This window comes from Vipera berus, assembly GCF_964194415.1.
Source record: "Vipera berus genome assembly, chromosome: 16".
Classification (NCBI taxonomy): domain Eukaryota; kingdom Metazoa; phylum Chordata; class Lepidosauria; order Squamata; family Viperidae; genus Vipera; species Vipera berus.
In genome coordinates this window covers 8,297,187-8,325,004 of record NC_138219.1, presented here as the reverse complement: position 1 = coordinate 8,325,004, position 27,818 = coordinate 8,297,187, and the positions used below count along the sequence as shown (strand labels likewise).

At 51.4% G+C, this 27,818-nt stretch overlaps 1 protein-coding gene across 1 annotated transcript; it reads left to right on the top strand.

Moving 5' to 3' along the window:
* Positions 1–1,839: 1,839 nt before the first annotated feature.
* On the top strand, positions 1,840–27,519 carry ATP8B2 (ATPase phospholipid transporting 8B2). Its single transcript, XM_081341019.1, has 28 exons — positions 1,840–1,967; positions 6,896–6,963; positions 8,830–8,888; positions 8,988–9,101; positions 10,080–10,178; positions 10,509–10,570; positions 11,211–11,283; positions 12,119–12,189; positions 12,467–12,546; positions 13,049–13,207; positions 13,459–13,547; positions 14,063–14,259; positions 15,599–15,807; positions 15,981–16,024; positions 16,606–16,771; positions 16,969–17,157; positions 17,758–17,873; positions 18,028–18,192; positions 18,560–18,671; positions 19,627–19,732; positions 20,478–20,622; positions 21,292–21,475; positions 21,936–22,159; positions 22,280–22,363; positions 23,070–23,300; positions 23,633–23,771; positions 24,471–24,601; positions 25,314–27,519. Exons 2-28 carry the CDS (start codon positions 6,933–6,935, stop codon positions 25,587–25,589), a joined length of 3,555 nt encoding a protein of 1,184 aa, XP_081197145.1. The 5' UTR covers positions 1,840–1,967; positions 6,896–6,932; the 3' UTR covers positions 25,590–27,519.
* Positions 27,520–27,818: the final 299 nt, after the last annotated feature.

Here is a 27,818-nt window from a genome sequence, read left to right as displayed (position 1 = left end):
ACCTTTTCTGTACCAAAGAGTCCAAAGTTTCTCCTTTTGGGGGGAGAGAAAGGAAACTATGGGTTTTTTTTCCCCTCCTTGTGAAGCCACAGAACCCCCATGGAAGGAGCAGTCTATCTCGAAACGGCCATTTGCAAAGGTAACTCTCTTGCGTGGGGTGTGGGAAGGCTGGGGGCCCTCATTACAAACCGAGATTTAAGTGGTGGGGAGGCAGCAGCAGAGAGGATAAAGGGAGGGGAGGAGGAGGAGAAAAACGCTTCATTATATGTAATTTATTGCATTATTATAGATCGTCTTCCTCTTCACGGTCCTGGTTTATGTAGGGCTGTCGTTTTAATTGTCGGTTTCAGGACACCCCGCCTAGTATCAGAGACGGGTGATGAAGGAATGGGAAAATGGGGCACACCAGAGGGAGCTGGGCCAAGGCAGGGCAGGGCAGTTGGGCCCAAAGGGATGACCTCAGAGGATGACCTCTTAGGATGGATTTCTGGGTGTGTTTGGGGGGGGGAAACGTTGGTAGGGACTAGGTAGAGGATGGGGCAGCTGGGGTCTGACTGGATGAACTTGGGAGGTATAGGTGTGTGTGTGTGTGTGGGGGGGGGGGAAACAGGCTGAAGGGGAATGGGGCAACCAGGCCCGAATGGATGACCTCAGAGGGACCCTTGAGTCTATTTCGGGATGCGGAGGGGGGAGAGGGAAATGGGCCGGAGACTAGTTGGGGTTTGACTGGATGGCTGGGTTTGGGGGTGCGGGTGAGTGAGGGGAAATGGGCTGGAGACTAGATGGAATATAGGGTAGTTCGGGGTGTGTGTGTGTGTGTGTGTGTCCGGCTGGATGGCCTCAGGAGGACCCCTCCCCAGCTGGATTGCGGGAGGAGGGGGGGGCGAAGGGAGGGAGACTGCGTGCAACGGGGCAGTCGGGGTCCGGCTGGATGGCCTCGGAGGAGCCCTCCCCAGCTGGATTGCGGGAGGAGGGGGGCGAAGGGAGGGAGACTGCCTGCAACGGGGCAGTCGGGGTCCGGCTGGATGGCCTCAGGAGGACCCCTCCCCAGCTGGATTGCGGGAGGAGGGGGGCGAAGGGAGGGAGACTGCCTGCAACGGGGCAGTCGGGGTCCGGCTGGATGGCCTCGGAGGAGCCCTCCCCAGCTGGATTGCGGGAGGAGGGGGGCGAAGGGAGGGAGACTGCCTGCAACGGGGCAGCCGGGGTCCGGCTGGATGGCCTCGGAGGAGCCCTCCCCAGCTGGATTGCGGGAGGAGGGGGGCGAAGGGAGGGAGACTGCCTGCAACGGGGCAGCCGGGGTCCGGCTGGATGGCCTCGGAGGAGCCCCTCCCCAGCTGGATTGCGGGAGGAGGGGGGCGAAGGGAGGGAGACTGCCTGCAACGGGGCAGCCGGGGTCCGGCTGGATGGCCTCGGAGGAGCCCTCCCCAGCTGGATTGCGGGAGGAGGGGGGCGAAGGGAGGGAGACTGCCTGCAACGGGGCAGCCGGGGTCCGGCTGGATGGCCTCGGAGGAGCCCCTCCCCAGCTGGATTGCGGGAGGAGTGGGGGCGAAGGGAGGGAGACTGCCTGCAACGGGGCAGCCGGGGTCCGGCTGGATGGCCTCGGAGGAGCCCTCCCCAGCTGGATGGCGGGAGGGAGGCTGGGCGGGGCCTGGGGCGGGGGTCCTCCTCCTCCTCCCTGCCCCATCCTTGAGGGGGGGGGAGAGGAAGGCAGGCCAGCCAGCCAGAGCGGGGCTCCCCCCCCCGCCGCCCCTTTCATCACTTCCGCCCCTCCCTGCTCGCCTCCAGCCAGCCGGGCGGGCAGCGGGGCCGGCCGGGGAGGGGCGAGGGGCGCAGCGCCAGGCGGGCGGGCAGCGTTGGGGAAGGGGCGCCCGGGCGGGGCCCGCCACCCCCCACCGGCCCTGCCCGGGATGGAGCCGAGCGGCCGCGGCGGCGAAGGGCGAGCCCCGGAGCGGAGGAGGCGCCTTCAGGTAGGCGGGCGCCGGCTTGGCCATCGACCCGGGCGGGGAGGGCTTGACTGATTGATGGGTGATTGATCGATCGATCGATCGATTGATTGGGTTAGGGTTAGGGGATTGAGAAGGGCCTCGATTAGGGCATTGGTTAGGGGACTGATTAAAGGATTAATAAGGGGCTTGATTAGGAGATGGATTAGAAGATTGATTAGGGGATTGATTAGGGGATTGATTAGGGGATTGGAGAGGGGATGCTCCCCCCCCTCCAGTGCTCCGGGGACCGCTCCCCTCCCCCCTGTATTGATGGATGGGTTGATCAGCTGATTGATTAGCTGAGAGGCTAGTTAGGGGGTCCTCTCCCCCCTCCCTTCCTCTCCCCGACAAACCTTGGGCTTTTCTGAAAACAGACCGGCCTCAGCCACAGCAGCAGCTCCCATCATCCCCAACCCAAGCCGCCTGCGTGGGCATCGGGCTCGGCTGCCGGATTCCTTAGCCGGCGGCGTGGGCGCTGGGGAAGAGGGGCCCAGAGTGATGGGAGGTGCCTTCCAGCCCAGCTGGGACAGGCAAGGGGGAGGCCTTTGGGGTCTTCCTGGGGGTTGGGCGTGGGTGGGGGTGAGACCCCTGGCCCCAAATAGTGGGGAGTGGGAGTCCACTCCTGGCCTGGACTCCATTCCCTCCTTTTCATTCTGCAATTTCTGCTTTTCCAGGAAAGCCTGCTCTGATCCCTACTAACTTTTTTTAGTAGCCAGGATTGCGCAGTCTCCTTTGATTCTCCAGGTGCTTTTCCCCCAAAGGATGCTGATGCTCAGCGGTGTCTTCAAACCAACTGAAGGCCACCTTGTAACTTCAATTCTCTAGTCTTAGATCCACTAGATCCTATTTTGGGGGGGGGCAGCCTTCCATCCAACTCGGCGGCAGGGAACCCGGTTTAAACGCCTGGGATTTAGAGGAAACGAGAGAGAAAACGCCAGAAAAAGGGGAATATTCAATCCTGCCTGTCTGGGTTTTTTTTGTTTTGTTTCGTTTCTTTGTTCGTTTGTCTGTACTCTGCCTTAAATGGATCCGTCATATCTCAAAGTCTCCTTGCAAACCATCTTTTTTATGTTTTTAGATCCTGTTCCTTGGCTGGCCTGTTTTTTTCCGCTGACTCTCTTTCTTCTGGATCCGCTGAGGTTGCTGGCTTCCTGCTCTGGAGTCACTTTCCTTCCCTTTGCTGCTTCCAAGGGGGTGGAGGGGGGTTGTCTTCCAAGTTTTCAAGCTAAGGAAGCTGTTTGCTTTTTTTTTTTTAAAGGAAGGGGTTTTTTTTTTTAGTCCCTCCCCCTAACTGGGGGACTGTGGGAGTTGAAGTCCCCACGTGTGAAAGTGGCCAAGGTTGAGAAATTGGGCTCTCTGTGCAGCTAATCTTCTCCTTGATCGGATAGAATAGAGAATGTAGAATATAGAGGCAGCGGGTTACTGCTTTTTATTATATCGGTATGTGCGTATGTGGATAATTCTGTATTTATTTTTGTCATATTTATGTAGTGTATATTGGAGGTGGTGACCCTTCGAGAGCTGAATGCAACGAAATTTCCTTTTAATGTACGATTAGTGTACATTCAAAGTGACAATTGACACTATATTCTACTCTATATTCTATTCCATTCTATATTCTATTCTCTATTCTACTCTACTCTACTCTACTCTACTTCTATTCTATTCTATTCTATTCTATTCTATTCTATTCTATTCTATTCTATTCTATTCTATTCTATTCTACTCTACTCTACTCTACTCTACTCTACTTCTATTCTACTCTACTCTACACTACTCTACTCTACATTCTATTCTATATTCTCCTATTCTATTCTATTCTATTCTATTCTACTCTACTCTACTCTACTCTACTCTACTCTACTCTACTCTACTCTACTCTACTCTACTTCTATTCTACTCTACTTCTATTCTACTCTACTCTACTCTACTCTACTTCTATTCTATTCTACTCTACTCTACTCTACTCTACTCTACTCTACTTCTATTCTACTCTAATTCTATTCTATTCTATTCTATTCTATTCTATTCTATTCTATTCTATTCTATTCTATTCTATTCTATTCTATTCTATTCTATTCTATTCTATTCTATTCTATTCTTATAGAATAGAACAGAACAGACCATATCAAAAAAAATAAGACCAACACAGTACAAGCATGCAAAGAAAACAGCAGGGCAATATTCCCAATAAATCATCACCCCTGTGCTTCATGCCAGACAGTCTGTTCTCTTCCACGCTTGACCTTTTGGCCGAGGCCCACCGTCCCTCGTTGCTGCCCGTAATTGATTGACGCAAAAGCCAACGGATTTAGCCAAGCCATTTGCATTTTTCTTGGCGCCTGGGGCTCCTGCCCACGGCCCAGCCTGGCTGGCCCAAAACCCTGATCCAGATCCCCTGCTAATTTTCTGCTAAGCTGGCAAGGCTCCTTTCGCCAGCCTTGGCCGAGGCTGCCCGTTCCCAAGGGTGAACGAATAAGTGGAAAGAAATCCCAGTTTTTCACCTTCTGCACAGCTTCTGCTGGTCATTCCCCTGAATTCTCTGCTAGCTTCTCTCTCTCTCTCTCTCTTTTCAATTTTTATGTTTTATTTTGGCCTCTGTCCCAACCTGGAGGGAAAAAAAAAGCTGGAAGGAGTCAAAGTGTTTTCGTGTCATCTTCGGAGACGGGCAGGCCTGGTGGATTCCGTTTGGGACACCGAATCCTGGCCTGTTTTAGGATGTCAGGTGAGGGGAAGCCGGGCTGAACAAACCAAGAATGAGGGCCAATGCAACAAGCTGGGTTTGGAGCATCCCAAGGTGGCTTTTCGGAGAGAAACCCGAGGGCAACTTGAAAAATTGGACGCTGAAACCTGCCAAATGCACTCTCGGTCGGATATCAAGAGCCGAGGGTTTCAAATTTCTCCTGGTTGGCTGGTTTGGGAAAATGTTTTTATTTTTCAAGCCCAATTTTTGCTTAAATAGCCTCCTTTTAAAATAAATAAATAAATAAATCAGTAGCTTATTTTCCCTGCCTTTAGTGGCTCCGTTGAATGTGGTTTGTTTTTTCTTGGCACACCCTTAAACGGTGGATGCTGGGTTTAAAGCTTGTCCTGGTTCCCAAACTGACGCCCTGCGACCTCATTTTTCCACCCCGAGACCCCCAAAAAAGATCTTTTTTCTGGAGATCTTCGCTGCCTCCCCCCTCCCCCCCCCCAAATCCAGGATTAGATCCAGGGGAGGGAGGTTGAGTTTACAAAACTTCGGAAGCAAACGTGTCAGGCAAGAACTGTTCTTTGCTCCATGTTTTGCGGTTTGGGGAATTAAATATTTGCTCAAGAAACAAACTTGGGGGAGGGGGGCGAAGAGAGAAAGGGGATGGGGGTGGTGGAAAAAAGGCTGTTTTTTTTCCCTTGGGGGGGCCTCCCCCCAAAAAAACCCACCCCACTGTTGAGTTTCCCCCTCCCCTTTGTAGGTTGTTTCCCCCCCCCCCCGTGTTTTTAATAGCTTTGGTGATGATTTACAAAGAGGAGAAAGACAGAGAAAAAGCTTTTTGCTTTGCTTCTCCGGCTTGGAGTCTCGGCCACATGGCGGATGCTTCCTGCTCCCCCCCCCCGTTCCCCCCCCCATGCCAGATCTTCCAGAACGAGTGCAAACCAGACCACCGGAGGGAATGTTGAGGACTAGGACCTCCTTCCTGGCCTGTTTTTTTTTTAAAAAAAATCCAGCCTTTTTCTGTTTTTGAGTTTTGGCTACTGAACGGCAGGATCAGCTCAAAAATGGTTGAGGATGAATTGATTTCTTTCTCTCTCTCTTTGCCTTTCTTTCTTTCTTTCTTTCTTTCTTTCTTTCTTTCTTTCTTTCTTTCTTTCTTTCTTGCTCTCTCTCTCTCTTTCTCTTTCTCTCCCCCTTCCCTCCCTCCCTCCCTCCTTCCTTCCTTCCTTCCTTCCTTCCTTCCTTCCTTCCTTCCTATTACATTCTTATCCTTAATTTATTTAACTGTCTGTCTGTCTGTCTATCTATCTATCTGTCTATCTATCTATCTATCTATCTATCTATCTATCTATCTATCTATCTATCTATCTATCTATCTATCTATCTAATCTATCTATCTATCTATCTAACATAGCCAGCCCTCTCCCCAGAAGAACCCACCCTTCCCAGCTAGCTGTGGCTGATGGGCATTGGAATCCAGGCTCTTCTGAAGCTCCCCTGCCTATTCCCTTCCTTTGGGGCAGGGCCCGGTCGCCTTCTCCACTCTGTCATGCTGCACACTTGTGATACTACAACTCCCATCACCCCCAGCCAGCACTTATTCCTCCCTGCCTCCCCCCCATTGTTTCTCAAATCGGTCTCTCAGCCAGCTGGGTCCACTCAGACATTTAGGGATAAACCTTAGTTTGTCGCAAAAGTAAACCTGGCTTAGGAGGGGCGCTTCCAGAGCTTAACTGATGTGGGACAGGCACACAACTTCCTGGCTGCTCGCTTACTGTGCTGATTGTCGTGGTTGTTGTGTTTGTCGTGCGTCACGTCGCACCTCCATCCGGATGGCGACCTAGGAAGAAAGTAACCACACATGTTTTTTTCGCCCAGGATGTCACAGCAAAGGAAGCGTTGTGTGGTTGACGCAAGAAAGACGGCGGGGTGGGGGGGAGCACGGCAGAAGAGCCTTTTGTGAAGGGTTTGTCGCCAGCCACAATCACAGCGATGCTGCGCAGTTGGCTTGTGTTTGTCTAAGCGCGTCCTCGAACTCGCGTCCGATGGCCCAAACAGACCCAGTTTTCCTGGATGGCGTGATGACAGTTTATTTCTGAATGGATGGACTGTGGAAATTCAAGGACAGGCTAAGTTTAATAACCAGGTTTAGCGTGCTGGTTGGTTGTTGTTTTTTTCCCCTCCGCCTGCAACAGGTGTTTCTCTCTCCCCGTTGCAGTGTCTCCAATGGGCCTGACCCCTGACCCGCAAAGGCCATGGAATTTTGTTCTAAGAAACACCCTGCAGGTAAGACACCCCCCCACACACACACAGCCCAGTCTCTATCTGGGAGGAAAGAAGATTAAGGTAGACTATGCTTAGCTAACAGGCTCTGCGGGAGGGAGAATCCGAGGCCTCGGGATGCAATTTCTGTGGGAAAGTGTGAAAACGGAGAGGCAGCTTGCTCTAGTGGATAAGGCACCCAGTGGGAGGGAGGGAGTTCTAGTCCTGCCTTAGGCGTGAAAACCGGCTGGGTGACTGTGGGCCAATCCTTAGGAGACGGTGAGTCTCCACTCCCGCTTTAGGCAGGACATTCAGCCGGGCGATGTTGGGCTAGCTAGCCCCTCCCAAAGTCAGGGTTGAGTGGGACAGGGTTGGACTAGATGACCTCCAAGGTACCTTTCCAGCCCTAGGGTTCTATCATTCTACGAGCTTGGGCAGGGGTCGGGCTAGATGACCTCCGGGGACCCTTCCACCCGTCGGATTCTAGGTTCTGTTTGCCTGATCCCAGCCTCCCGCCCAAGGGAAGAAAGACATGAGCGCAGAAATCCTGAAGGGGGATTTTAATTTTCACTCGATTTCCTCGACTTTCTTGCTGAACCCGTCAGCCCATCCTTTGCTGAGCGGGGGGGGGGGGGGCTTCTGCAAAGGGGAAAGCAACCCAGAAAGACCCCCTTCCCCCCCCCCCGTGCTCTTCCCCATCAAGCGGTCGTCTTGGTGACGCCATCCCTGCCCCTGATTGGCTGCTGGGCAGCAGTGGGAGGTGCCCCCCCTCTCCTTCAATGTCAGGGTAGACTTTCCCTTCTGCAGCCAGTCGAGGGGGGGGCGAAGAGAGAGAGAGAGAGAGGAAAGGGACCCCCGAGTCCATCTGTCCATCTGGGAGAGAGACCCCCCATCCCGCCCCCCCCGGCCGTAACCATGACCATCCCCAAGGAGATGCCCGAGAAATGGCCGTGGGTGGCTGTGGCGAGCACGGATGCCTGCAGCCAGCTGCTTTGGGGGACAGGTAGGGGGGCAAAGGGGAGGGGGGGTCTCTTTGGAAAGAGGGGGTGAGGGGGTTGGGGTGGGTGGGATCTGGTGCCAAGCCAGCTGTCCGAGCTTTGTCTCTCCGGGGAGGCAGTTCTTGCTGCGGCACACTCCGCACTCATTACCTCATCTTCCCCGGCTTCCCCCCCCTCCCCACCCCACCGGTCCTTTGCATTAGGGAGAGTGGGGGGGACAGATAACCCTGCTTTTTCCTCCCCCCCAAAGGAAATCTTTTCCAGCTTTCTCAAAAGTGACCTTGTGTCCTCTCCGTTGTAAAATCTCGAATGTCTTTCTTTCTTTCTTTCTTTCTTTCTTTCTTTCTTTCTTTCTTTCTTTCTTTCTTTCTTTCTTTCTTTCTTTCTTTGTCTCTCTCTTTCTCTCTTTCTTTCTTTCTTTCTCTCTCTCTCTCTCTCTCTCTTTCTTTCTTTCTTTCTTCTACCATCTACCATCCTTCCCTCCTTCCTTTCTCTTTTTCTTTCTTTCTTTCCTCCCTCCCTCCTCCTCCTCCACCACCACCTTCTTCTTCCATCTTCTTCCTCCTCTTCCTCCACCCTCTTCATCTCCTTCTCCTCCTCCTCATTCATTCATTCATTCTTTGCGATGTATGGCCGTGTGTGTGTGTGTGTGTGTGTGTGTGTGTGTCTTTGGGGGGGGGCTTTGCACAGCCAAGCACACTTGCATCCAAGGACGGAGCACGGCTGCCCGCCTTCTCACCCAGCCCAGCTCAACCGGGCGCTCTCCATTGGGCCCCGGGGTCTCCGACTCAACTAACATTGATTGAAATCCCAGATGAGAGGGGAAAAGTAACCCTGGTTTTTGTCGATCGGCGTGATCGGCCCCCGCTAACCCGGCTTGGTTCTCTTCCAGAGGAGGAACGGCGCGTGAGGCCCAATTCTCGAGAATACAACGAAAAATTTCAGTACGCGGTGAGTGGCAAGCCTAAAACTGCACGCGAAATACGCAAAATTTTTATTTTATTTTATATTTTTATTTTATATTATTTTATTTCTCCTGCTCCTCTGCAGAGTAACTGCATCAAGACGTCGAAATACAACGTGGTCACTTTCCTGCCAATCAACCTGTTTGAACAGTTCCAGGAAGTTGCAAACACTTACTTCCTCTTCCTCCTCATTCTCCAGGTGAGATTTCTTCCTTGGGGTGGGTGGGAGGGCCCCCCCCCAAAAAACCCCCAAACAAATCAGGGGGTTCACACCCTTTTTCTCCCGTGGAGTGTCCCCTCTAAGCTTCCCAGTTTAGCACAAATGGCAAGGGTGTGTGTGTGTGTCTCAGTAAACCACAGTTTGGCCCAGTTAACTCTGCACCCCCACCCACCCCGCCCCCACCCCCAAAAAATAAAAAGGAAAACCTGAAAGTGGCCTTCTTTCATTTACGGGGATCCCTTTTCTTGCTTTCTGTCCCCCATCCCTTTTTCCTTCTGTTTTTTTTCACTGCTGTCTTTTGCTTTCTCTGCAAGATTTTTACTCTCTCTTTCTTTCCGTCCTTTCTCTCATATTGTCTTTCCTTCTCTCTTTCCTTCGTCTCTCTTTTTTCTTGTCTTTCCTCCCTTTCTCCCTTCTTTCTTTCCTTCCTTCCTTCTCACTGCCATCTCATTTCCTCCCTCCCTCCATTTCCTCCCTCCCTCCTTCCTCCCTCCCTCCCTCTTTCCTCAGTCTCTTTTCCTTCCTTCCTTCCTTCCTCCCTCCATTTCCTTCCTCCCTCCCTCTTTCCTCCCTCCCTTCCTCCATTTTCTTCCTTCCTCCCTCCCTCCCTTCCTCCATTTCCTCCCTTCCTCCCTCCCTTCCTCCATTTCCTTCCTTCCTCCCTCCTTCCTCCCTCCCTTCCTCCATTTCCTTCCTTCCTTCCTCCCTCCCTCCATTTCCTCCCTCCCTCCATTTCCTTCCTCCCTCCCTCTTTCCTCCCTCCCTTCCTCCATTTCCTCCCTTCCTCCCTCCCTCCTTTCTCTCTTCCTCTCCCCTCCCCGCGTTCACTTCCTCTCTAGCCATATCCTTGCCGGGATCTCATCTCCGCCCTGGTCCTTTGAGCGCTGCCCTCCAGGCCTCCCCCGGGCGGGGGTCCAGATCAATAACCCAGCCCCTCCGGGCTTTCCCTCCCCCCAGCTGATCCCCCAGATCTCCTCCTTGTCCTGGTTCACCACCATCGTGCCTTTAGTCCTCGTCCTGACCATCACAGCCGTCAAGGATGCCACCGACGACTACGTGAGTACCGGGAAGAGGCGGAATTTCTCCTTTTGAGCCCTTTTGAGAAACCGGGCTGGAAGGGGCCGTGGAGGTCATCTAGTCCAACCCCCTTGCTCAAGCAGGTGATACCGTTTCAGACCAATCTCCCTCCAATCTCTTCTTAAAAAACCAACTTGCAGTCCTTGCCTATTACCAAGCTGTGTCCGGTTTTAACCTCCAGGAGGGAGGGGGGTGTGGGGGGGAGAAGGGGCAGTTTTGGGGCAGGGGGTGTCAATTTAGCTCGAAATCTTGGGCGAGAGGGGTCCTGGGTTCGAATCTTCGCCTTTCAACGTGACTTTCTGCCGACAGTTTCGCCACAAGAGTGATAACCAGGTGAACAGCCGACATTCCCAACTGCTGATTAACGGGACGTGAGTACAATCCCCAATTCTTTGGGGTGGGGGTGGCGCGGAAGTTGTTTTGGAGGGTTAGGGGGAACACAGGCAGTCCTCGACTTACGGCAATTCATTTAGCGACCGTTTAAAGTTTCGACGGCACTGAAAAAAAGGGACGTAGGACCAATTTTCCCACTTAACGACCATCACAGCATCACGTGATCCGAATTCAGACGCTTGGCCAATGACTCGTATTTATGACGGTCGCAGCATCCCGGGGTTCCCCCTCCCCCTTTTGCAACGTTCTGACCAGCAAAGTCATAAAATGGGCCCAAACCTCACTTCACAGCTGTTTCGCTTAGCGAAGGAAATGTCCGCTGTGGTCGTAAGCCGAGGACTCCCTGTCATTTGCAAAGGGTTGGAAAAGATTTCCAAAAATTCTCCACCCCACCCCCCAAAAAAAGGCTAAATTTCCCATTCTCTGGCCCAAATCTCCTGCCTGCCGTTCCTTGTGGGTCATTGGCATTCAAAGGTAGACTGCGCTGAAGCATGGAGGCTTTGCAGGGTAACGCAGAGAAGATTCGAAATGCCAAAGCGACCCCCGGGTTCATCTTCCTAAATGTTTTATTTCCTTCTCGTCTTCCCTGCCCTTTCTGGATTCCCTTCTCGCCGCCAGCCTCCAACAAGAGCAATGGATGAACGTCCGGGTTGGTGATATCATAAAATTAGAAAACAACCAGTTTGTGGCGGTAAGTTCCTCTGTCCTGGACCGTGGACGGAGTCTCGGAAGCAGCCAGAGGGCGGAAGAATAGGGAGAGAGAGAGGCTGTGGTTGAAAGTTAAATTTCATTTGAATTTCATTTAAGTTCTTTCAAATTTCATTTAAATTCAATTGCATTTCATTTAAATTCATTTAAGCACTTCATTTAAATTGCATTTAAATTCTTATCAATTTCATTTATGTTTAAATTCCTTGTAAATTACATTTAAATTCAAATGCATTTCGTTTAAGTTCATTTACATTACATTTAAATTCTTAGAAATTTCATTTATATTTGTTCATTTAAATTCCATTTAAATTGCATTTAAGTTCAAATGCATTTCCTTTAAGTTCATTTAAATTGCATTTAAATTCTTAGAAATTTCATTTATGTTTAAATTCATTTAAATTCCATTTAAATTCATTTAAATTCAAATGCACTTCATTTAAGTTCATTTAAATTCATTTAAGTTACATATAACTTCATTTAAATTCAGATGCTTCATTTAAGTTCATTTAAATTGCATTTAAATTCAATTGCATTGGATGGATGGATAGATAGATGCATGGATGGAGAGAGCGGGGGGGGGAGCATTAATAGGAACCCGAATAATTTTAATTTTAAGAATTATCTTCAGTAAGAATAAACGGATGGTGTTCTTCTGTCCGCTTAAAACTCATGTTTTGAGCCCAGCATCTCTGGCTATGTTTTGATCCAAGGTTGGGTTGAGGGTTTATTGTTCTGCTAGTGAATGAGATAAATCATGATCTGTTGTTTTTTTAAAATTTATTTTATTTTGACCTCTTCTCCCTGCCCAAATCCAGGCTGATCTGCTTCTGCTGTCCAGCAGTGAGCCTCACGGACTTTGTTACATTGAGACAGCCGAACTGGACGGGTGAGTGTGCGCCAGTTGTGCCCGCTCTTTTAAAGCAATATCTCTGAAACTTGGTGGCTTTAAGACCTGTGGGCTTCAACTCCCAGAATCCCCCAGTTTCTGAAACTTGGTGATTTTAAGACCTGTGCACTTCCACTTCCCCAACCACTGGGGAACTCTGGGAGTTGAAGTCCACAGGTCTTAAAAGTTACCGAGTTAGAGAAACAGTGCTTTAAAGAAGCCGCTTGGAGACTGTCTTCTCTCCTCCTGGCCATGATTAAACTGCTTTTCTCCGCAGGGAGACCAATATGAAAGTCCGACAGGCAACCCCAGTGACGTCGGAGCTCATTGACACCAACAACCTTGCACACTTCGATGGTAAAATTCATCATTATTATAATTAGTGGCTCTCACAATCCAATCCCTGGCAGCTTTCTAAGATGGCATGTTAGTTTGATTGCTGAGCTCAACATTCAGGTTATGCAGCCCAGGTAATCCTCACTTAATGTCTGCTCGTTCGGTGACTGTTCAAACTGGTGACTATGCTAAACGAGTGCTATTTAATGACCAGTCCTCAAAATTCTGGTTATCCCAGTGATACGATTGTGATTGGTGGCTTTCCCTGTGAAGTAAATTCACTGGGGAAGCCTGTGGGAAGTCGAAAGTCGTGTTCACGCAAGGTCCTTGCATAATGACACGTGCGGTCCACACTTAAACAACGGCAACTGCCAGAACTGCTGTCACTAAAGGGTGCAGACACGTGACATCATGTTTTAAGACTGTTCCACTTAGCGATGGAAATCCCAGTCCCAATTACTGTCATTAAATGAGGACTATGTCACTGATCTTCTCCTTGGCCATATTTTTTTTTTAATTTCAGGAGAGGTGATTTGCGAACCCCCTAACAATAAACTCGACAAATTCAGCGGGACGCTGTACTGGAAAGACAGCAAATACCCCCTGAGCAATCAAAATATGTTGCTGCGTGGCTGTGTCCTTCGTAATACGGAGTGGTGCTTCGGCCTGGTCATCTTTGCAGGTATGACGGAATTGAAACAAGTGACTTTTGACCGTTTTTCACCCTGACGACCTTTGCAGCATCCCCACGATCACGTGATTGAAATCAATTTGACCATCCTCCCAGAATCATTTCGTTACGAGATGGGCGTCAGATAAATTCAAAAGATAACTAAATAAAAATAAATTCAGAATTGAGAGAGAGAGAGAGAGAGAGCGACGGACAAAAAGTCATTTTTGCCAGAAGGATTCTTTGATTCTCTCCTTCTGCAGGGCCGGATACCAAATTAATGCAAAACAGCGGCCGCACGAAATTCAAGAGGACCAGCATCGACCGCTTGATGAACACTTTGGTGCTTTGGGTAGGTGAGCCCCGTGTTTCGAACCCAGTGCTCTTCACTCTCTGTTTTTAGGACGCAGAGGCCGCCTTTTCCCAGCCCTGGGGGCATTGAGTAGATAGCTGACACTGTTTCAGTTTTTCCCGTTGACAAACTGAGGCAGAGAATTTTCTGGGAACGTTCCACCAGGGGACAGTCAAGCCCGTGGCCTGCTCTGCAGGGTGGTTGTCCTGGAGAATGTAGGAAAGCGGATTTTTTTTTTACTGCAGTTCATTCATTTCCTTCCATCTCAGCCTGGAAAACCGCTATTCTGGATTATTATTCAAAGCTGCCCGAGTGGATTTAAATTCTAATCCAGAATCTTTTGAAATTGACCGCTTGAAAGGTGGAATTGACCCGCATCTGGATGAAAAGGGACAGGAGACAGAGGGGAACCTCACTTAGGGGGAGGGGGGGGGAAAAAAGAGGGACGCTGTCCCGCTTCTCCACCTTCTCCTCTTTTGCGCAAGCTGAGCTGTTGTCGCCTTCCCGTCCGGCAGATTTTCGGCTTCCTGGTCTGCATGGGGGTGATCCTGGCCATCGGCAACTCCATTTGGGAATACGAGGTGGGCGTCTGCTTCCAGATTTATTTGCCGTGGGACAAAGTGGTGGACAGCGCTTTCCTGTCCGGCTTCCTGGCCTTCTGGTCTTACATCATCATCCTCAACACTGTGGTCCCCATCTCTCTCTACGTCAGGTGTGTCTCCTTCTTTCCCCTCCCCCCCTTTTGAGTGTTTTCCCTCCCCTCCCCTCCCCTTTCCTTTCTTTTTCCTTCTTCTATCTTCCTTTCGTTTCCTTTGTCTATCTTCCTTTCTTTCCCTTTCCCTCTTTTCCTTTTCTTTCCCCCTTCTCTTCTTTTTCTCTTTCACTTCTCCTCTCCTCTCCTTTCTCTCCTCTTTTCTTTTCTTCCCCCCCTTTCCTTTTTTTTTCCTTTTAACATTCTCTTTTTCTATTGCCTGCCCCTGCATGACTGTCGCTTTCTCGCTCTGCAGCCCCCAGGTAAGAGGTCTCCTTCCCCTGCTTTTCCAAGCTCCGGGTGGGAACCAAATCTTCCCTTGGATGTTGGCTTGTGGCATTTCCTGCCTCCCTCGCCCCCCCCCCGACTGCCCCCCCTTCCTCTTTCTTTCCAAGGCCGTAGCCTGTTACGCGTCCCAGCTTCTGCCAACCTAGCAGTTCGAAAGCACGTAAAAAAAATGCAAGTAGAAAAATAGGGACCACTCCGGTGGGAAGGTAACAGCGTTCCGTGCGCCTTTGGCATCTAGTCATGCCGGCCACATGACCACGGAGACGTCCTCGGACAAGCGCCGGCTCTTCGGCTTTGAAACGGAGATGAGCACCGGCCCCCAGAGTCGGAAACGACTAGCACACATGTGCGGGGGAACCTTTACCTTTACCTTTAGCAAAAATCAGAGCCCCATGGCCAGCCCATTCCTCTGGCTCTCTTTGTTCCTCCCCCCCCCAGCTATTCTTTTATGGATTGCTCATTTCCTGTGGACCCCCCTCAAGCAGACCCTCACCCTGAAAAAAAGAAATACGAATGCTCCTGAAGCACATCGGCCAAAGGAAGAGAGCCTCCATGGGTAGGAGCAGTCTGTCTTAGAACCCGAGGGGCTGAGGCTAAGGGACAAACAGCTGTTGTCATAGGATCCTCCCAGAAAACCAATTTGATAGGCAGCTCTCTTTCTCTCTCCCTCTCTCTCTCTCCTTTCTCTGTCTTTCTCTCTCATTCTCTCTCTCTCTCTTTGTCCCTCTATCATTTGTCTGTCACTCTGTCTGTCCGTCCATCCATCATCTATCTATCTATCTATCTATCTATCTATCTATCTATCTATCTATCTATCTATCTATCTATCTATCTATCTATCTATCTATCTATCCCTCCCTCTATCCCTCTATCATCTGTCTGTCTATCTGTCTAAGTAAAAGTAAATAAAGGGAGAAAAGAGAGACCGCCACAGGGACTTTGGGCATCCTGTCGGTGGGCGAAGGCACATGGGCTTTGGGGCTCCCAACCGTCCCTGCTCTCTTTCCGGCAGCGTGGAGGTGATTCGCCTGGGCCACAGCTACTTCATCAACTGGGACAAGAAAATGTATTGTGCGAAACGGTGCACGCCGGCCGAGGCGCGGACCACGACGCTCAACGAGGAATTGGGCCAGGTGGAGTACATATTCTCGGACAAGACGGGCACCCTCACCCAGAACATCATGGTCTTCAGCAAGTGCTCCATCCACGGACGCAGCTACGGTCAGCCTTCCGTCCCTCCGCCATCTCTCTTCCATACCTTATGACCGTAGGCTAGGTGGTCATCAGTTGGGTGGGTGAACTATGGTCATACGTTTGAGGACTTACCTGTATTTGGAAGAACGGATGCTTCTCTTCCTCCTATTCCCCACTCTGAGTCTTGGTCCTTTCCGCAGGAGACGCTCTGGATGATCTTGGATACAAGGCGGAGCTCGGAAAGGTAATAACGCCGGCAGTTTGGCCTAGTGGTTAAGGCACCAGGCTAGAAAGCAGGAGGTGGGGAGTTCTAGTTCTGCCTTAGGCATGAAAGTTGGCTGGGTGACTTTGGGCCACTCCCTCTTTCTCAGCCCAACCCACCTCACAGGGGTGTTGTTGATGGTTTATTCCTGCTGTGTCATCAGTCCCATTACTAGTTTCAACTGTATTGAAATGCCTTCCGGGATCTTGCGTTATGTAGCCCCCTCCCCAAATTATAGCTTGTGCATTTTCAACCATTCTATTTTCTTTCTTTCTTTCTTTCTTTCTTTCTTTCTTTCTTTCTTTCTTTCTTTCTTTCTTTCTTTCTTTCTTTCTTTCTTTTTCTTTTTCTTTCTTTCTTTCTTTCTTTCTTTTTTTCTTTCTTTCTTTCTTTCTTTCTTTCTTTCTTTCTTTCTTTCTTTCTTTCTTTCTTTCTTTCTTTCTTTCTTTCTTTCTTTCTTTCTTTCTTTCTTTCTTTCTTTCTTTCTTTCTTTCTTTCTTTCTTTCTCACTCCAGGCTGGTTCTAACCTCCCTCCCTCTCTCTCTTTCCCCCCCCGCCCCAAGAAAACAGATCCGGTGGATTTTTCCTTCAACTCGCTGGCGGATCCCAATTTTACCTTCTGGGACACCGGGCTTTTGGAAGCGGTCAAGCTGGGTGACCTTCACGTCCACGAGTTTTTCCGCCTCCTGTCACTCTGCCACACCGTCATGTCTGAAGAGAAGTGCCCAGGTGGGGAAAGGAAATTGAAGCTCAGGTTTGAAATGCTGAGAAACAAAAGAAGTCTGGGGAAGGAGGGATTGTGCGCAGAATCTGTCTGGAAGCAATCGTCTGTTATTTTTCTTTCCTTCCTTCCTTCCTTCCTTCCTTCCTTCCTTCCTTCCTTCCTTCCTTCCTTCCTTCCTTCCTTCCTTCCTTCCCTTTAACAGGAGAATTGTACTACAAAGCCCAGTCTCCTGACGAGGGAGCCTTGGTGACCGCCGCCCGCAATTTCGGCTTTGTCTTCCGTGGACGCACCCCGAAGACGATCACGGTGCAGGAGCTGGGACGGCCCGTCACTTACCAACTTCTGGCTATTTTGGACTTCAACCACGTGCGCAAACGCATGTCAGTCATTGGTGAGGACAGCCAGGCAGATCACGGAGCCCTCAAAAGCTGGCCTACTTTGCAGGGCTGTTGGGGTGGGGAAATGGATGGTGGAGAACCGGGTATAGTTATTATCAGTAAATACATTATATATCTTCCTTTGTAAACTCTGTTTTTCCCTTCCCTTCCTGTCCTTCCTTCTCTTCCTATCCTCCTTTCCTTTCTCTGACTCTCCTTTCTTTACTTCTCTTCTTCTACTCCTTTTTTCCCATCCTTCCCTTCCCTTCTTTTTTCTCCTTCTCCTTTTTACTTTTCTTCCCTCCCTCCCTCTCTCCCACCTTTCTTCCCTGTCTTTTTCCTTCCTTCCTTCCTTCCTTCCTTCCTTCCTTCCTTCCTTCCTTCCTTTCTTCCTTCCTCTCTAATTCCCTTTTCTTTCCTTCCTTCCTTCCTTCCTTCCTTCCTTCCTTCCTTCCTTCCTTCCTTCCTTCCTTCCTTCCTTCCTTCTATTGCTTCCCACCTCCCTCCCTCCTTCTTTCCTTCCTCCCTCCCTTCTCTTCCTGTACTCCTTTCTCTTTTTTTCTTCCTTCATTTCCTCCCTCCCTCCCTTCTTCCCCCCCCTCCACCCCCCCCAGTGAGGAATCCGGAGGGGCAAATCCGCCTGTACTGTAAAGGGGCCGATATCATCCTTCTGGAACGGCTTTATCCCGGCAACCAAGAATTATACAACGTCACCACCGATCATCTCAATGTAGGTGACCAATGTAGGTGTGTGTGTGTGTGTGTGTGTGTGTGTGTGTGTGTGTGTGTCTGTGGGTGCTTGTGTGCGTGGCAATAAGGCTAAGACGGCCAGTGTGGGTGTGTGGGTGTGTCTCCTCCAGTCTCATTTTTCTTCCTGATTTTAGGAATACGCGGGCGAGGGTCTCCGGACGCTGGTGCTGGCCTGTCGGGACCTGGAGGAGAAATATTACGCCGGCTGGGCCGAGCGGCTGGAGGAAGCCTCGCTGGCCGGAGAAGGCCGTGAAGAGAGGATCGCTCGGCTGTACGAGGAGGTGGAAAACGACCTGGTGGTGGGTGCCGAGACCCCTCCCCTTTCCTATTTCGGCATCTCCCCTCCCTCTCCAGCTGCCCCCCCCACCCCTTTTTCCCATCATTCTTTCTAAGACCGTTTGCGTAACCGTCAAACCAGTTCCCCAAAGGGTCTGGGGGTCCAAGATAGCCGGAGGAACTTAGCTTAAGTCCTCGGCTGAATTTGGATCACGTGGCCCATGGGGAGGGGGGGGGGCGCTGCAACGGTCGTAAGTGTGAAAAACGGTCCTAAGTCACTTTTTCTAGTGCCCTTGTAACTTTGAACGGTTGCTAAACGAACGGTTGTAATTCGAGGCCTATCTGTAATCAAACTAAGAATATTTCCCCCCTGTTTTCTCTCTCCTGCAGCTGCTGGGAGCCACGGCTATTGAAGATAAACTGCAGCAGGGAGTTCCAGAGACCCTGGCTTTGCTCAGCTTGGCCAACATTAAGATTTGGGTCTTGACGGGGGACAAGCAAGGTGAAAGCTGGCTTGTGCCAAAGGGGGGTTTTAATTTGGTGTTTTTAAATTTTCTTCCTTCTTTCCTCCCTCCCTCCCTCCCTCTTTCTTTCTTTCTTTCTTTCTTTCTTTCTTTCTTTCTTTCTTTCTTTCTCTTTCTCCCTTCCTTCCTTCCTCCCTTCCTTTCTCCTTCCTTCCCTCTTTCTTTCTTTCTTTCTTTCTTTCTTTCTTTCTTTCTTTCTTTCTTTCTTTCTTTCTCTCTCTCTCTCTCTCTCTCTCTCTCTCTCTCTCTCTCTCTCTCTCTCCCTTCCTTCCTTCCTCCCTTCCTTTCTCCTTCTTTCCCTCTTTCTTTCTTTCTCTCTCTCTCTCCCTTCCTTCCTTCCTTCCTTCCTTCCTTCCTTCCTTCCTTCCTTCCTTCCTTCCCTTCCTTCTTTGCCCTTTCTTTCTTTCTTTCTTTCTTTCTTTCTTTCTTTCTTTCTTTCTTTCTTTCTTTCTTTCTTTCTTTCTTTCTTCTTGCTCTGTTGACTCTCTTTATGTATTTGTGGTTTCTTTCCTCTGCTCAATGCTTTTCTCTGTATTTTATTTTTATTTGTTTATTTTATGTGTTCCTGTGTTGCATATTTTCCTTCTCCCAAGTTTTCTTTCTCCCTTTGGCTTCTCTTTCTTTTTCTTTTTTTTCTTTTTTGCTTTCTATTGTCTTTCCACTTTTTGTATCTCCTTTGTTCAAATCTGTATTTTGCAATTTTCGTGGGTTTGTGTGGTCTTTTTTTTGTGGGGGTGGGGGTGAGGGAAATGTGATTTATTTATTTGGTCGCCTCCAAAGGGCTCCGATACCCCTTTAAAGGAGGGAAGGGGAAAACCTTTTCCCTCCCCGGTGGCACAGATGAATATGGGTCCTGTAGTCCACTGGCTCCGAAGGAGGATTCGGCTGGATGGCCTTTGGCTCAGGACCCTCACCCTGCCTCCCCTTCCTCAGAAACCGCGGTCAACATTGGCTATTCCTGCAAGATGCTGACCGACGAAATGACGGAGGTGTTTGTCATCGGTGGCCACACCGTCTTTGAGGTCCGGCAAGAACTGCGGTGAGTGGGCTTTTCCAAGACCCTCCCCCCACACCCTCCCTTTCCCGGGATCTTGTGTCCGTATTTTAAATACAGATAAGTCCTCGGTTTACGGACGGCAACTCAGCCCAGAATTTCGGTCGCTAAGCCAGGCGTTTGCAAAGTCAGCTCGGCCCCGTTTCGCGACCTTCCTTGCCGCCGTCACTCAGCCAATCGCGGCCATTGTTATGGGAGTCACACGGCTCTCAAGCCAATCCGGCTTGGTCCTAAGCCTCCGGGTGGCCTCAACGACCCTCTAAACCAGAGGTCTTCAAACCCGGCCCTTTTATGACTCATGGACTTCAACTCCCAGAATTTCTCAGCCAGGCATGCTGGCTGAGGAATTCTGGGAGTTGAAGTCCATGAGTCATAAAAGGGCCGAGGTTGAAGACCCCTGCTCTAAAAGAAGGCAAAAGACCAGCTGCCTGCAAGGAATATAAATCGCTCCATTCTCCACCATCCAGTCAGGACTTGGGTTGTTGCTTTTTTTTCCCCTCTGAAGAGGTTTCCCTTCTCATCCCAGAAGCTTCTTCACTTCTGACTGAAGAACTGAGCTGTTAGCCAGAGCAGAAGAAGCTTCTGGGATGAGAAGCGAAACCTCTTCAGAGAGAAAAAAAAAACCCAAGAAAGTCCTGGGGGGGGGAAAGAAGCACCTTTGGGACAACCCTTGGACACTTAATGACGGCGGTCTTCCTCCTTTCCTTCGGGCCTCCCCCTCCTCTGACAGGAAGGCCCGAGAGAAGCTGATGGAGGCCTCGCAGTCGATGGGCAACGGCTTCGCCTTTCAGGAGAAGCTCTCGGCCTCGAAGCTGACGTCCGTCTTGGAGGCCGTGGCCGGAGAATACGCCCTGGTCATCAACGGACACAGCCTGGTACGGAGTGAGGCGGCTGCTTTCAAAGGAAAAGGCCGATCTGGGACTCGCGCCTGTAGAATTGCCAAAGGGAGGGGGTGCTTTAGAGATCATCAAGACTGACCCTCCGGTCCATACGGCAACAGTCTCTGCTTTGACGAAAGCCCACCTTCCTTCCTTCCTTCCTTCCTTCCTTCCTTCCTTCCTTCCTTTTCTCCATCTCTTCCCTCCCTCCCTCCCTTCCATCTTTCTGTCTTTCTTCCTTCCATCCATCTCTTTCTCAACCTTCCTTCCTTCCTTCCTTCCTTCCTTCCTTCCTTCCTTCCTTCCTTCCTTCCTTCCTTTCTTTTCTCCATCTTTCCCTTCTCTCCCTCCCTCCCTTCCATCTTTCTGTCTTTCTTTCTTCCTTCCATCCATCCATCCATCCATCTCTTTCTCAGCCTCCCTCTCTCCCTCCCTTTTTTCCTTCCTTCCTTCCTTCTCTCCTCCTCTTCTTCCTTCTCCTCCTCCTCTCCAATTTTCTGAGGTCTGAAACATTTCACAGGAATGAGAGTAGCCAGTCCAGGCCGCTACAGGAAGAACAGCTCATTCTAAGGTAGACTGCTGCTGGCCGCGGAGGTGCCATTAGAAAAAAAAATCCTTTCAGGCGCACATAAAACCCCCAGAATTTTCCCCCTGCTCCCTTCCTAGGCCCACGCGCTGGAGGCCGACATGGAACTGGAGTTCCTGGAGACGGCGTGCGCCTGCAAGGTGGTCATCTGCTGCCGGGTCACCCCCTTGCAGAAGGCCCAGGTGGTGGAGCTGGTCAAGAAGTACAAGAAGGCCGTGACGTTAGCCATCGGGGACGGGGCGAACGACGTCAGCATGATCAAGAGTGAGTTTCCGGGTGTTTGTTTGAATCGGGAAGCCTGCAAAGTATTGGGGAATCCGGCCTTGGATTCTCATGCAATTGTGGGCTGGGGAATTCTGGGAAATGAAGTCTCCAGGTCAGAAGGAGGCATCCCAGAATTCTCAGCCTTGTTCACAAAGACTGAGGGATTCTGGGAAATAAACACACACACACCCCGATTAGGAAGAGCCATCCAAAAATGCTCAGCTTGTCCACAAGTGCTGGGGAATTCTGGGAAAGGAAGTCCTCCAATCAGGAGGCCGCTGGCCTTGTCGACAAGGAGCGGAGAATTCTGGGAACCGAAGTCCGCAGATCGGGACGTGGCATCCCAGAATGGTCAGCCTTGTCTGTGAGGACTGGGGAACCCTGGGAATTGTAGTTTCCTGCCTTGAAGCCGGCTCTCTCACACCCTGTCTGTTTTTCCTCCCTGCCTGGTTGGTGGCAGCCGCCCACATCGGCGTGGGCATCAGCGGGCAGGAGGGCATCCAAGCCGTGCTGGCCTCCGACTACTCCTTCTCCCAGTTCAAGTTCCTCCAGCGACTGCTCCTCGTCCACGGCCGCTGGTCGTACCTGCGCATGTGCAAATTCCTCTGCTACTTCTTCTACAAGAACTTTGCCTTCACCATGGTGCACTTCTGGTTTGGCTTCTTCTGCGGCTTCTCCGCCCAGGTAGGGAGCCGGGCGTGGGCGGCGGCTGGCGGGGGGGGGGGGTCTCCAGCAGATGCAGGCAGCCCAAACAGCCCAGCAGTAACCCATCCTTTTTTTCCCTCCCCCTACCCCCCCCTGAAGACCGTCTACGATCAGTACTTCATCACGCTGTACAACATTGTTTACACCTCTTTGCCCGTCCTCGCCATGGGGGTCTTCGATCAGGTCCGTCCGTGCCCCTGGCGGGCTTCGCGTCCGCGGGCGGGGAAGAGGAGGGCAGCCGAGCAAAGGGCGAAAAAAATAGAGAGGAGGCAAGCTGCCGCTGTGTCTCTGTAGGAGTCCCTGTTACAGAATATGCCTCCAAGATCAGGGACTCAGAGACACACTTTGGAGGTTTAGATTACGAGCAAGGAAGGAAGGAAGGAAGGAGAGAAAGGAGAAGGAATGGAGGGAGGGAGGGAGGAAAGATGGGTTAGAGGGGAAGGGGAGAGGAAGGAATGAAGGGAGGGAGGGAAGAAGGAAGGAAGGAGAGAATGGGAGGGAGGGAGAGAGGGAGAGTGGAGGAAAAGGGAGGGAGGAAGGAGAGAATGGGAGAGAGGGAAGGAGGGAGGGAGAGAGGAGGAAAAGGGACAGGAAGGAAAAGGGAGGGAGGAAGGAGAATGGGAGGGAGGGAAGAAGGAAGGAAGGAGAGAATGGGAGGGAGGGAGAGAGAGGAAGGGAGAGAGGAGGAAATGGGAGGAAGGAAGGAGAGAATGGGAGGGAGGGAGGAAAAGGGAGGAAGGAAGGAGAATGGGAGGGAGGGAGGGAAGAAGGAAGGAAGGAGAGAATGGGAGGGAGGGAGAGAGGAGGAAAAGGGAGGAAGGAAGGAGAGAATGGGAGGGAGGGAAAGAGGGAGGGAGGGACAGCCGCTGATGGTTCCTCTCTCCCCCAGGATGTGCCCGAACACCGCAGCCTGGAGTACCCCAAACTCTACGAACCGGGGCAACTGAACCTCCTCTTCAACAAGCGAGAGTTCTTCATCTGCATCGCGCAGGGCATCTACGCCTCCATCTTCATGTTCTTCATCCCCTACGGGGTCTTCAGCGACAACGCCCAGCTGGCCGACTACCAATCCTTTGCCGTCACCGTGGCCACTTCCCTTGTCATCGTGGTCAGCGTCCAGGTCCGTGGCGTCTCACCCCTTTCTTCAACCTCTGCCAGGGCACGGGAGAGAGATTCCCCCCACCCCTTTCCCCACGGATTCAGTCCCCCCCCTTCCCCAAAATAAGTGTGCCTGAAACCTCATTGATGTCTTTGCCATGCCCGTCAGTGGACAAAAGCTCGGGGGGGGGGGAAATGCCCCACCCGATTTGGACCAGGGGGTGCCGGGCGCACTTACTTAGGCGGCTTTCGCTAAGGTTCGGCGATGGTGGCATTTGCCGAAGCTTCCTGGAATAAGCCCTCAGATCACCTCCGGAGATCTCCTGGTGGTCACCTTTCCTCCTTTCTCCACAGATTGGCCTGGATACCGGATTCTGGACGGCCATCAATCACTTTTTCATCTGGGGCAGCCTGGCTGTTTATTTTGCCATCCTCTTTGTCATGCACAGCAACGGCCTCTTCCAACTCTTCCCCAATCAGTTTCGTTTCGTCGGTGAGTCCGGTGGGGAGAGGGGAGAAAAAAACCCTTTCTGTCTTTTTTGGGGGTGGGGGAATCTCCTTTGGCCCTTAAAACCTCTTTTTGGCAGAAGAAATGCGCTTGTTGGCAAAATTTGGGGCGTAATCTTACCTGCCAAGGGTGTGGGCATTGTGGGAGAATTCGGATACGGGGAGTCCTCAACTTACGACCACAGTGGAGGCCTGGATTTATGTCGCTAAGCGAGACATTGGCTAAGGGAGTTTTGCCCCGTTTTGTGGCTTCTCTTGCCACGTTTATACTGCGGCAGTTATTAAACGAGGCAGACGCTTGTTAAGTCAACCCGGCTTTGCCCCGTCGACTTTGACTGCTTAGAAGGTCGCAAAAAGGGACCGCACGACCCCGTCGTAAGTATGAGTCAACGGTCCAGCGTCCCAATTGGTTGGGATCAGGTGACTGTGGGGAACGCCACGGCGGTCGTGTCAAAAACGGTCATAAGTTCGCTTCTTTTAGGTGCCGCCGTAACTTCAAACGGTCACTAACGGAATTGTTGCAAGTCGAGGACTCTCTTTGCCTGGCCTGGGGCAATCCATCCCGGGGAAATCCCACTATCTGGACAGGGGCAGGCAGTGCATTCTGGGAAACGTCTCCCCTTCTCGGCTGCCTTCAGACTAAGGAGTCTTAATTCCCGAACTGTTTTTTCACCCCTCCTGCCAGGCAACGCCCAGAACACACTGGCCCGGCCTGCGGTCTGGCTCACCATCGCCCTGACCACCGTGGTCTGCATCGTGCCGGTGGTGGCCTTCCGCTTCCTGAAGCTGGACCTCCGACCGGAACTGGCAGACACGGTAGGTGAAGGCCGGCGCCCGGGAGCGAGGCCGTTTCCTTGCGGGAAGATCCTCTGGGCGGACGGAGGGTGCCGGCCGGTATTAGCTTGGGGGGGGGGCTTTTTTTCCAGCCCCTTTGTAACACTGAACGGTCACCGAACACGGTGGCTGTCAATCATGGAGGACCTGCAGTTTGAAAAGGGGTGGGGTTAGGGTTTTGAGTAGGGTCAGCGTTGAGGTTAGGGTTAGAATTTGGGGTTGGGGTTGGGGTTGGAGTTAAGGTTAGGGGTTATGGATAGAGGTTAAGTTTAGGGTTAGGGGTTAGGGGATAGGTGTTAAGGGTAGAGGTTAAGGTTAGGGTTAGAATTGGGGTTAGAGTTAGGATTGTGTATGTAGGTTAGGGGTTAAGGTTAGGGTTAGGGTTGGGTTTAGGGTTAGAATTGGGGTTAGGATTGGGATTGTGGATGTAGCTAAGGTTCGGATTGGGAATGGGGTGGGCCTAGGGTTAGGGTTGGAGTTAAGGTTAGGGGTTAAGGTTAGGGTTAGGGTTGGGTTTAGGGTTAGAATTGGGGTTAGGATTGGGATTGTGGATGTAGCTAAGGTTCAGATTGGGAATGGGGTGGGCCTGGGGTTAGGGATGCTGGCCTGATTAAGAAGGAGCAGAGGTGGGAAGGTTTTGGTGAGGAGCTGACTGGCTTTGACGTCTCTTCGCTCGGCTTTCTTTCCTCCCCAGGTGCGCTACACCCAGCTGGTTCGCAAGAAGCAAAAAACCCAGCACCGTTGCATGGGCCGGGTTGGCCGCGCCGGTTCCCGACGCTCCGGCTACGCCTTCTCCCACCAGGAAGGTTTCGGCGAGCTCATCACGTCCGGCAAGAACATGCGGCTCAGCTCGCTGGCCCTTTCCAGTTTCAGCGGACGCCCCAGCACCAGCTGGATCGAGACGCTGCGGAAGAAGAAGAACAGCGGCGGCGGGGAGCCCAGCGTGCCCGACAAGGCGCTGAAAGTGTGAGGCCACGAAGGGGAGCGCCATACACAACGGATAGACCGTGTTCCGCCGCGGGAATGGGAGCCCGCCCAAAACGGGAGCAGATCAGTCTTCGTAGCCATCGCCGAGAACTGACCACCGTGGCTTGAAGTCTAAAGCTATTGCCATGTAACCAAACCACGAACCCCTCGCCCCAATTCCAGCTGCCAGTGTATTTGAGGTAGCTTACTTTTCTTGACTGGCGAACGTGGAACATTAAGTGTTCCTCTTCCCGGACAAGGAAACCCTCGAATCCAGGGATATCTCCTCGTTCGGGTAACGTGGCATCTTTTCTCCAAAGTACACGCAAATGTACGAATCAAGAGAGTTGGCGGTGTAAGATGGGGGCTAGGACCCCTCCTACTACAACCCCGTAGCCTTGCGCTTTGGGTTTGCCATTTTTTTTAACCCCGGGAGAGAAAGAGAGAGAGAAAGAGAGAGAGAGAGAGAGAAGTAATCTGGCAAACGAATCTCGTTTACAAAGGAGCGAGGATTAGAAAAGAGCGAGGATTTCCCTTCTCCTCATTGGATGTCCAGCTGGCATTAAAAGGGTCCTGGGTCAAGAGTTGAGGGCCGCCAGCTCCCCGGAGCATCCACCAGGCCCGCCTTACCACGAAAGCATTTGGCATCTGATATCTCAGGTTGAAGAAAAGACTCGTTCCGCGGAAAGGTCCAAATCTCGGCACGTGGGAACGTGACTCTTTTCGTTTTTAAAGACAAGCGGACTGAGTGCTTTCAGACTTGGAAGCGGGGTGCCCCGCCCCAAACCTTCCAAGGAGAGAGAGGTCAGGATTTGCACCGTGTCTGCTCGGGTGTCCTTCGGCAGCGTCGGATCTCCTGTACGAGGGGAGAAAGTAAAGAGATTTTATTTTTTTATCGCGTCGGACTTTCGATTGCCAAGAGTTCCTTCTGCGTCTTGTCCCCCGAGGGTCCCGCAACCCCATCTCCCATGTCCCAGGAGGTCGAGAAAAACGGGGACTACCGAATTGGGGGGGGCAGCAAAGCAAGAGTAACATTGCGAAGAGTCCAGTTGCAAGGACGCCTCACTTCTTCCGCGACCAAAGTCGCAAAGATCCATACAGCTTCCACTTCCTTTCGAAGAAACGATTCACCTTCTTGGGATCTGTCTTGGTCTGCAGACACCCATAAAGATTTGCCCGGATATCCTGCTAGATCCTCGATGGCAGATCGATGGAGTAGATTCCCACAAAGCCATGCTATCCTGTTGGGATAGAGGATTCGTCCAGAACTGGCCCTACCCTTAGAGACAAAGAAAGACAATAGATATTGCTGAACCTCTGCAGTGACTTTCTTCGTCCGAACGCAGAATCAGGAGAGGGCACTGAGATATACCTTTTTTTTGGGGGGACACCCCTTTTTCAAATCTACCCTGTTGCCTTGAAGTAAGACAACTTCTCTGTAGCCAAATATCATGGGACAAGTTTCCGGGCAGCTGTGAAAAGTGAGGGAATAAATTGGGCACGTCCACCAGCCCGGTCCCAACATCAGATTTTAAATGGGCAGCAACATTTTTGATTGCCACGCCTTGAAAAGCGAGCTAAAAGCTGGTTTAAAAAGCACCAGGGCGTGTGACCGTCCCAGGAGATCATCGGAAGAGGAGGAAGCTGGCCAGTTTGAGGTCGTTCGAACTCTTCCCACTGCTCCGCTCGCCGGTTTGCACCACCGACGCGATCGAACAAAAGCTGAGGCGGGCGAATTTGAACTCGGCGCCACGGGCAAGGAGGACGGTGCCCGGTTCTCGACCGATACCAAAGAGGCACGGACGAAAGAGAGGCACAGGACGCAATTCCAGTTTGGCCACAGCCTCTCCCGTTTCGGGCAGAAGAGGGAGCGAAACCGCCCTTTGTGCCACGCAGGGATTAAGAAACATTCAGTATAATTTATTTTACATTTCTATACTGGGCAGAATTGTATCATTTTATGAATATAAAGAGAAATGGCCTTTTCTTTAAAAAAAGAAAGGAAGGAAGGAAGGAAGAATGTGGTTCTTTGTAGCCTCGTGCCTTTATTGCAGATCTAGGCCAGGGATAGGCAACCTTGGCTCTTTTATGACTCGTGGACTTCAACTCCCAGAATTCCTCAGCCAGCCATGGCTCAGCTTGGAAACCTCTCCCTTTCCCCTCAGCAAGGCTGGCTCGGGAATTCTGGGAGTTGAAGCCCACGAGTCATAAAAGAGCCAAGGTTGCCTACCCC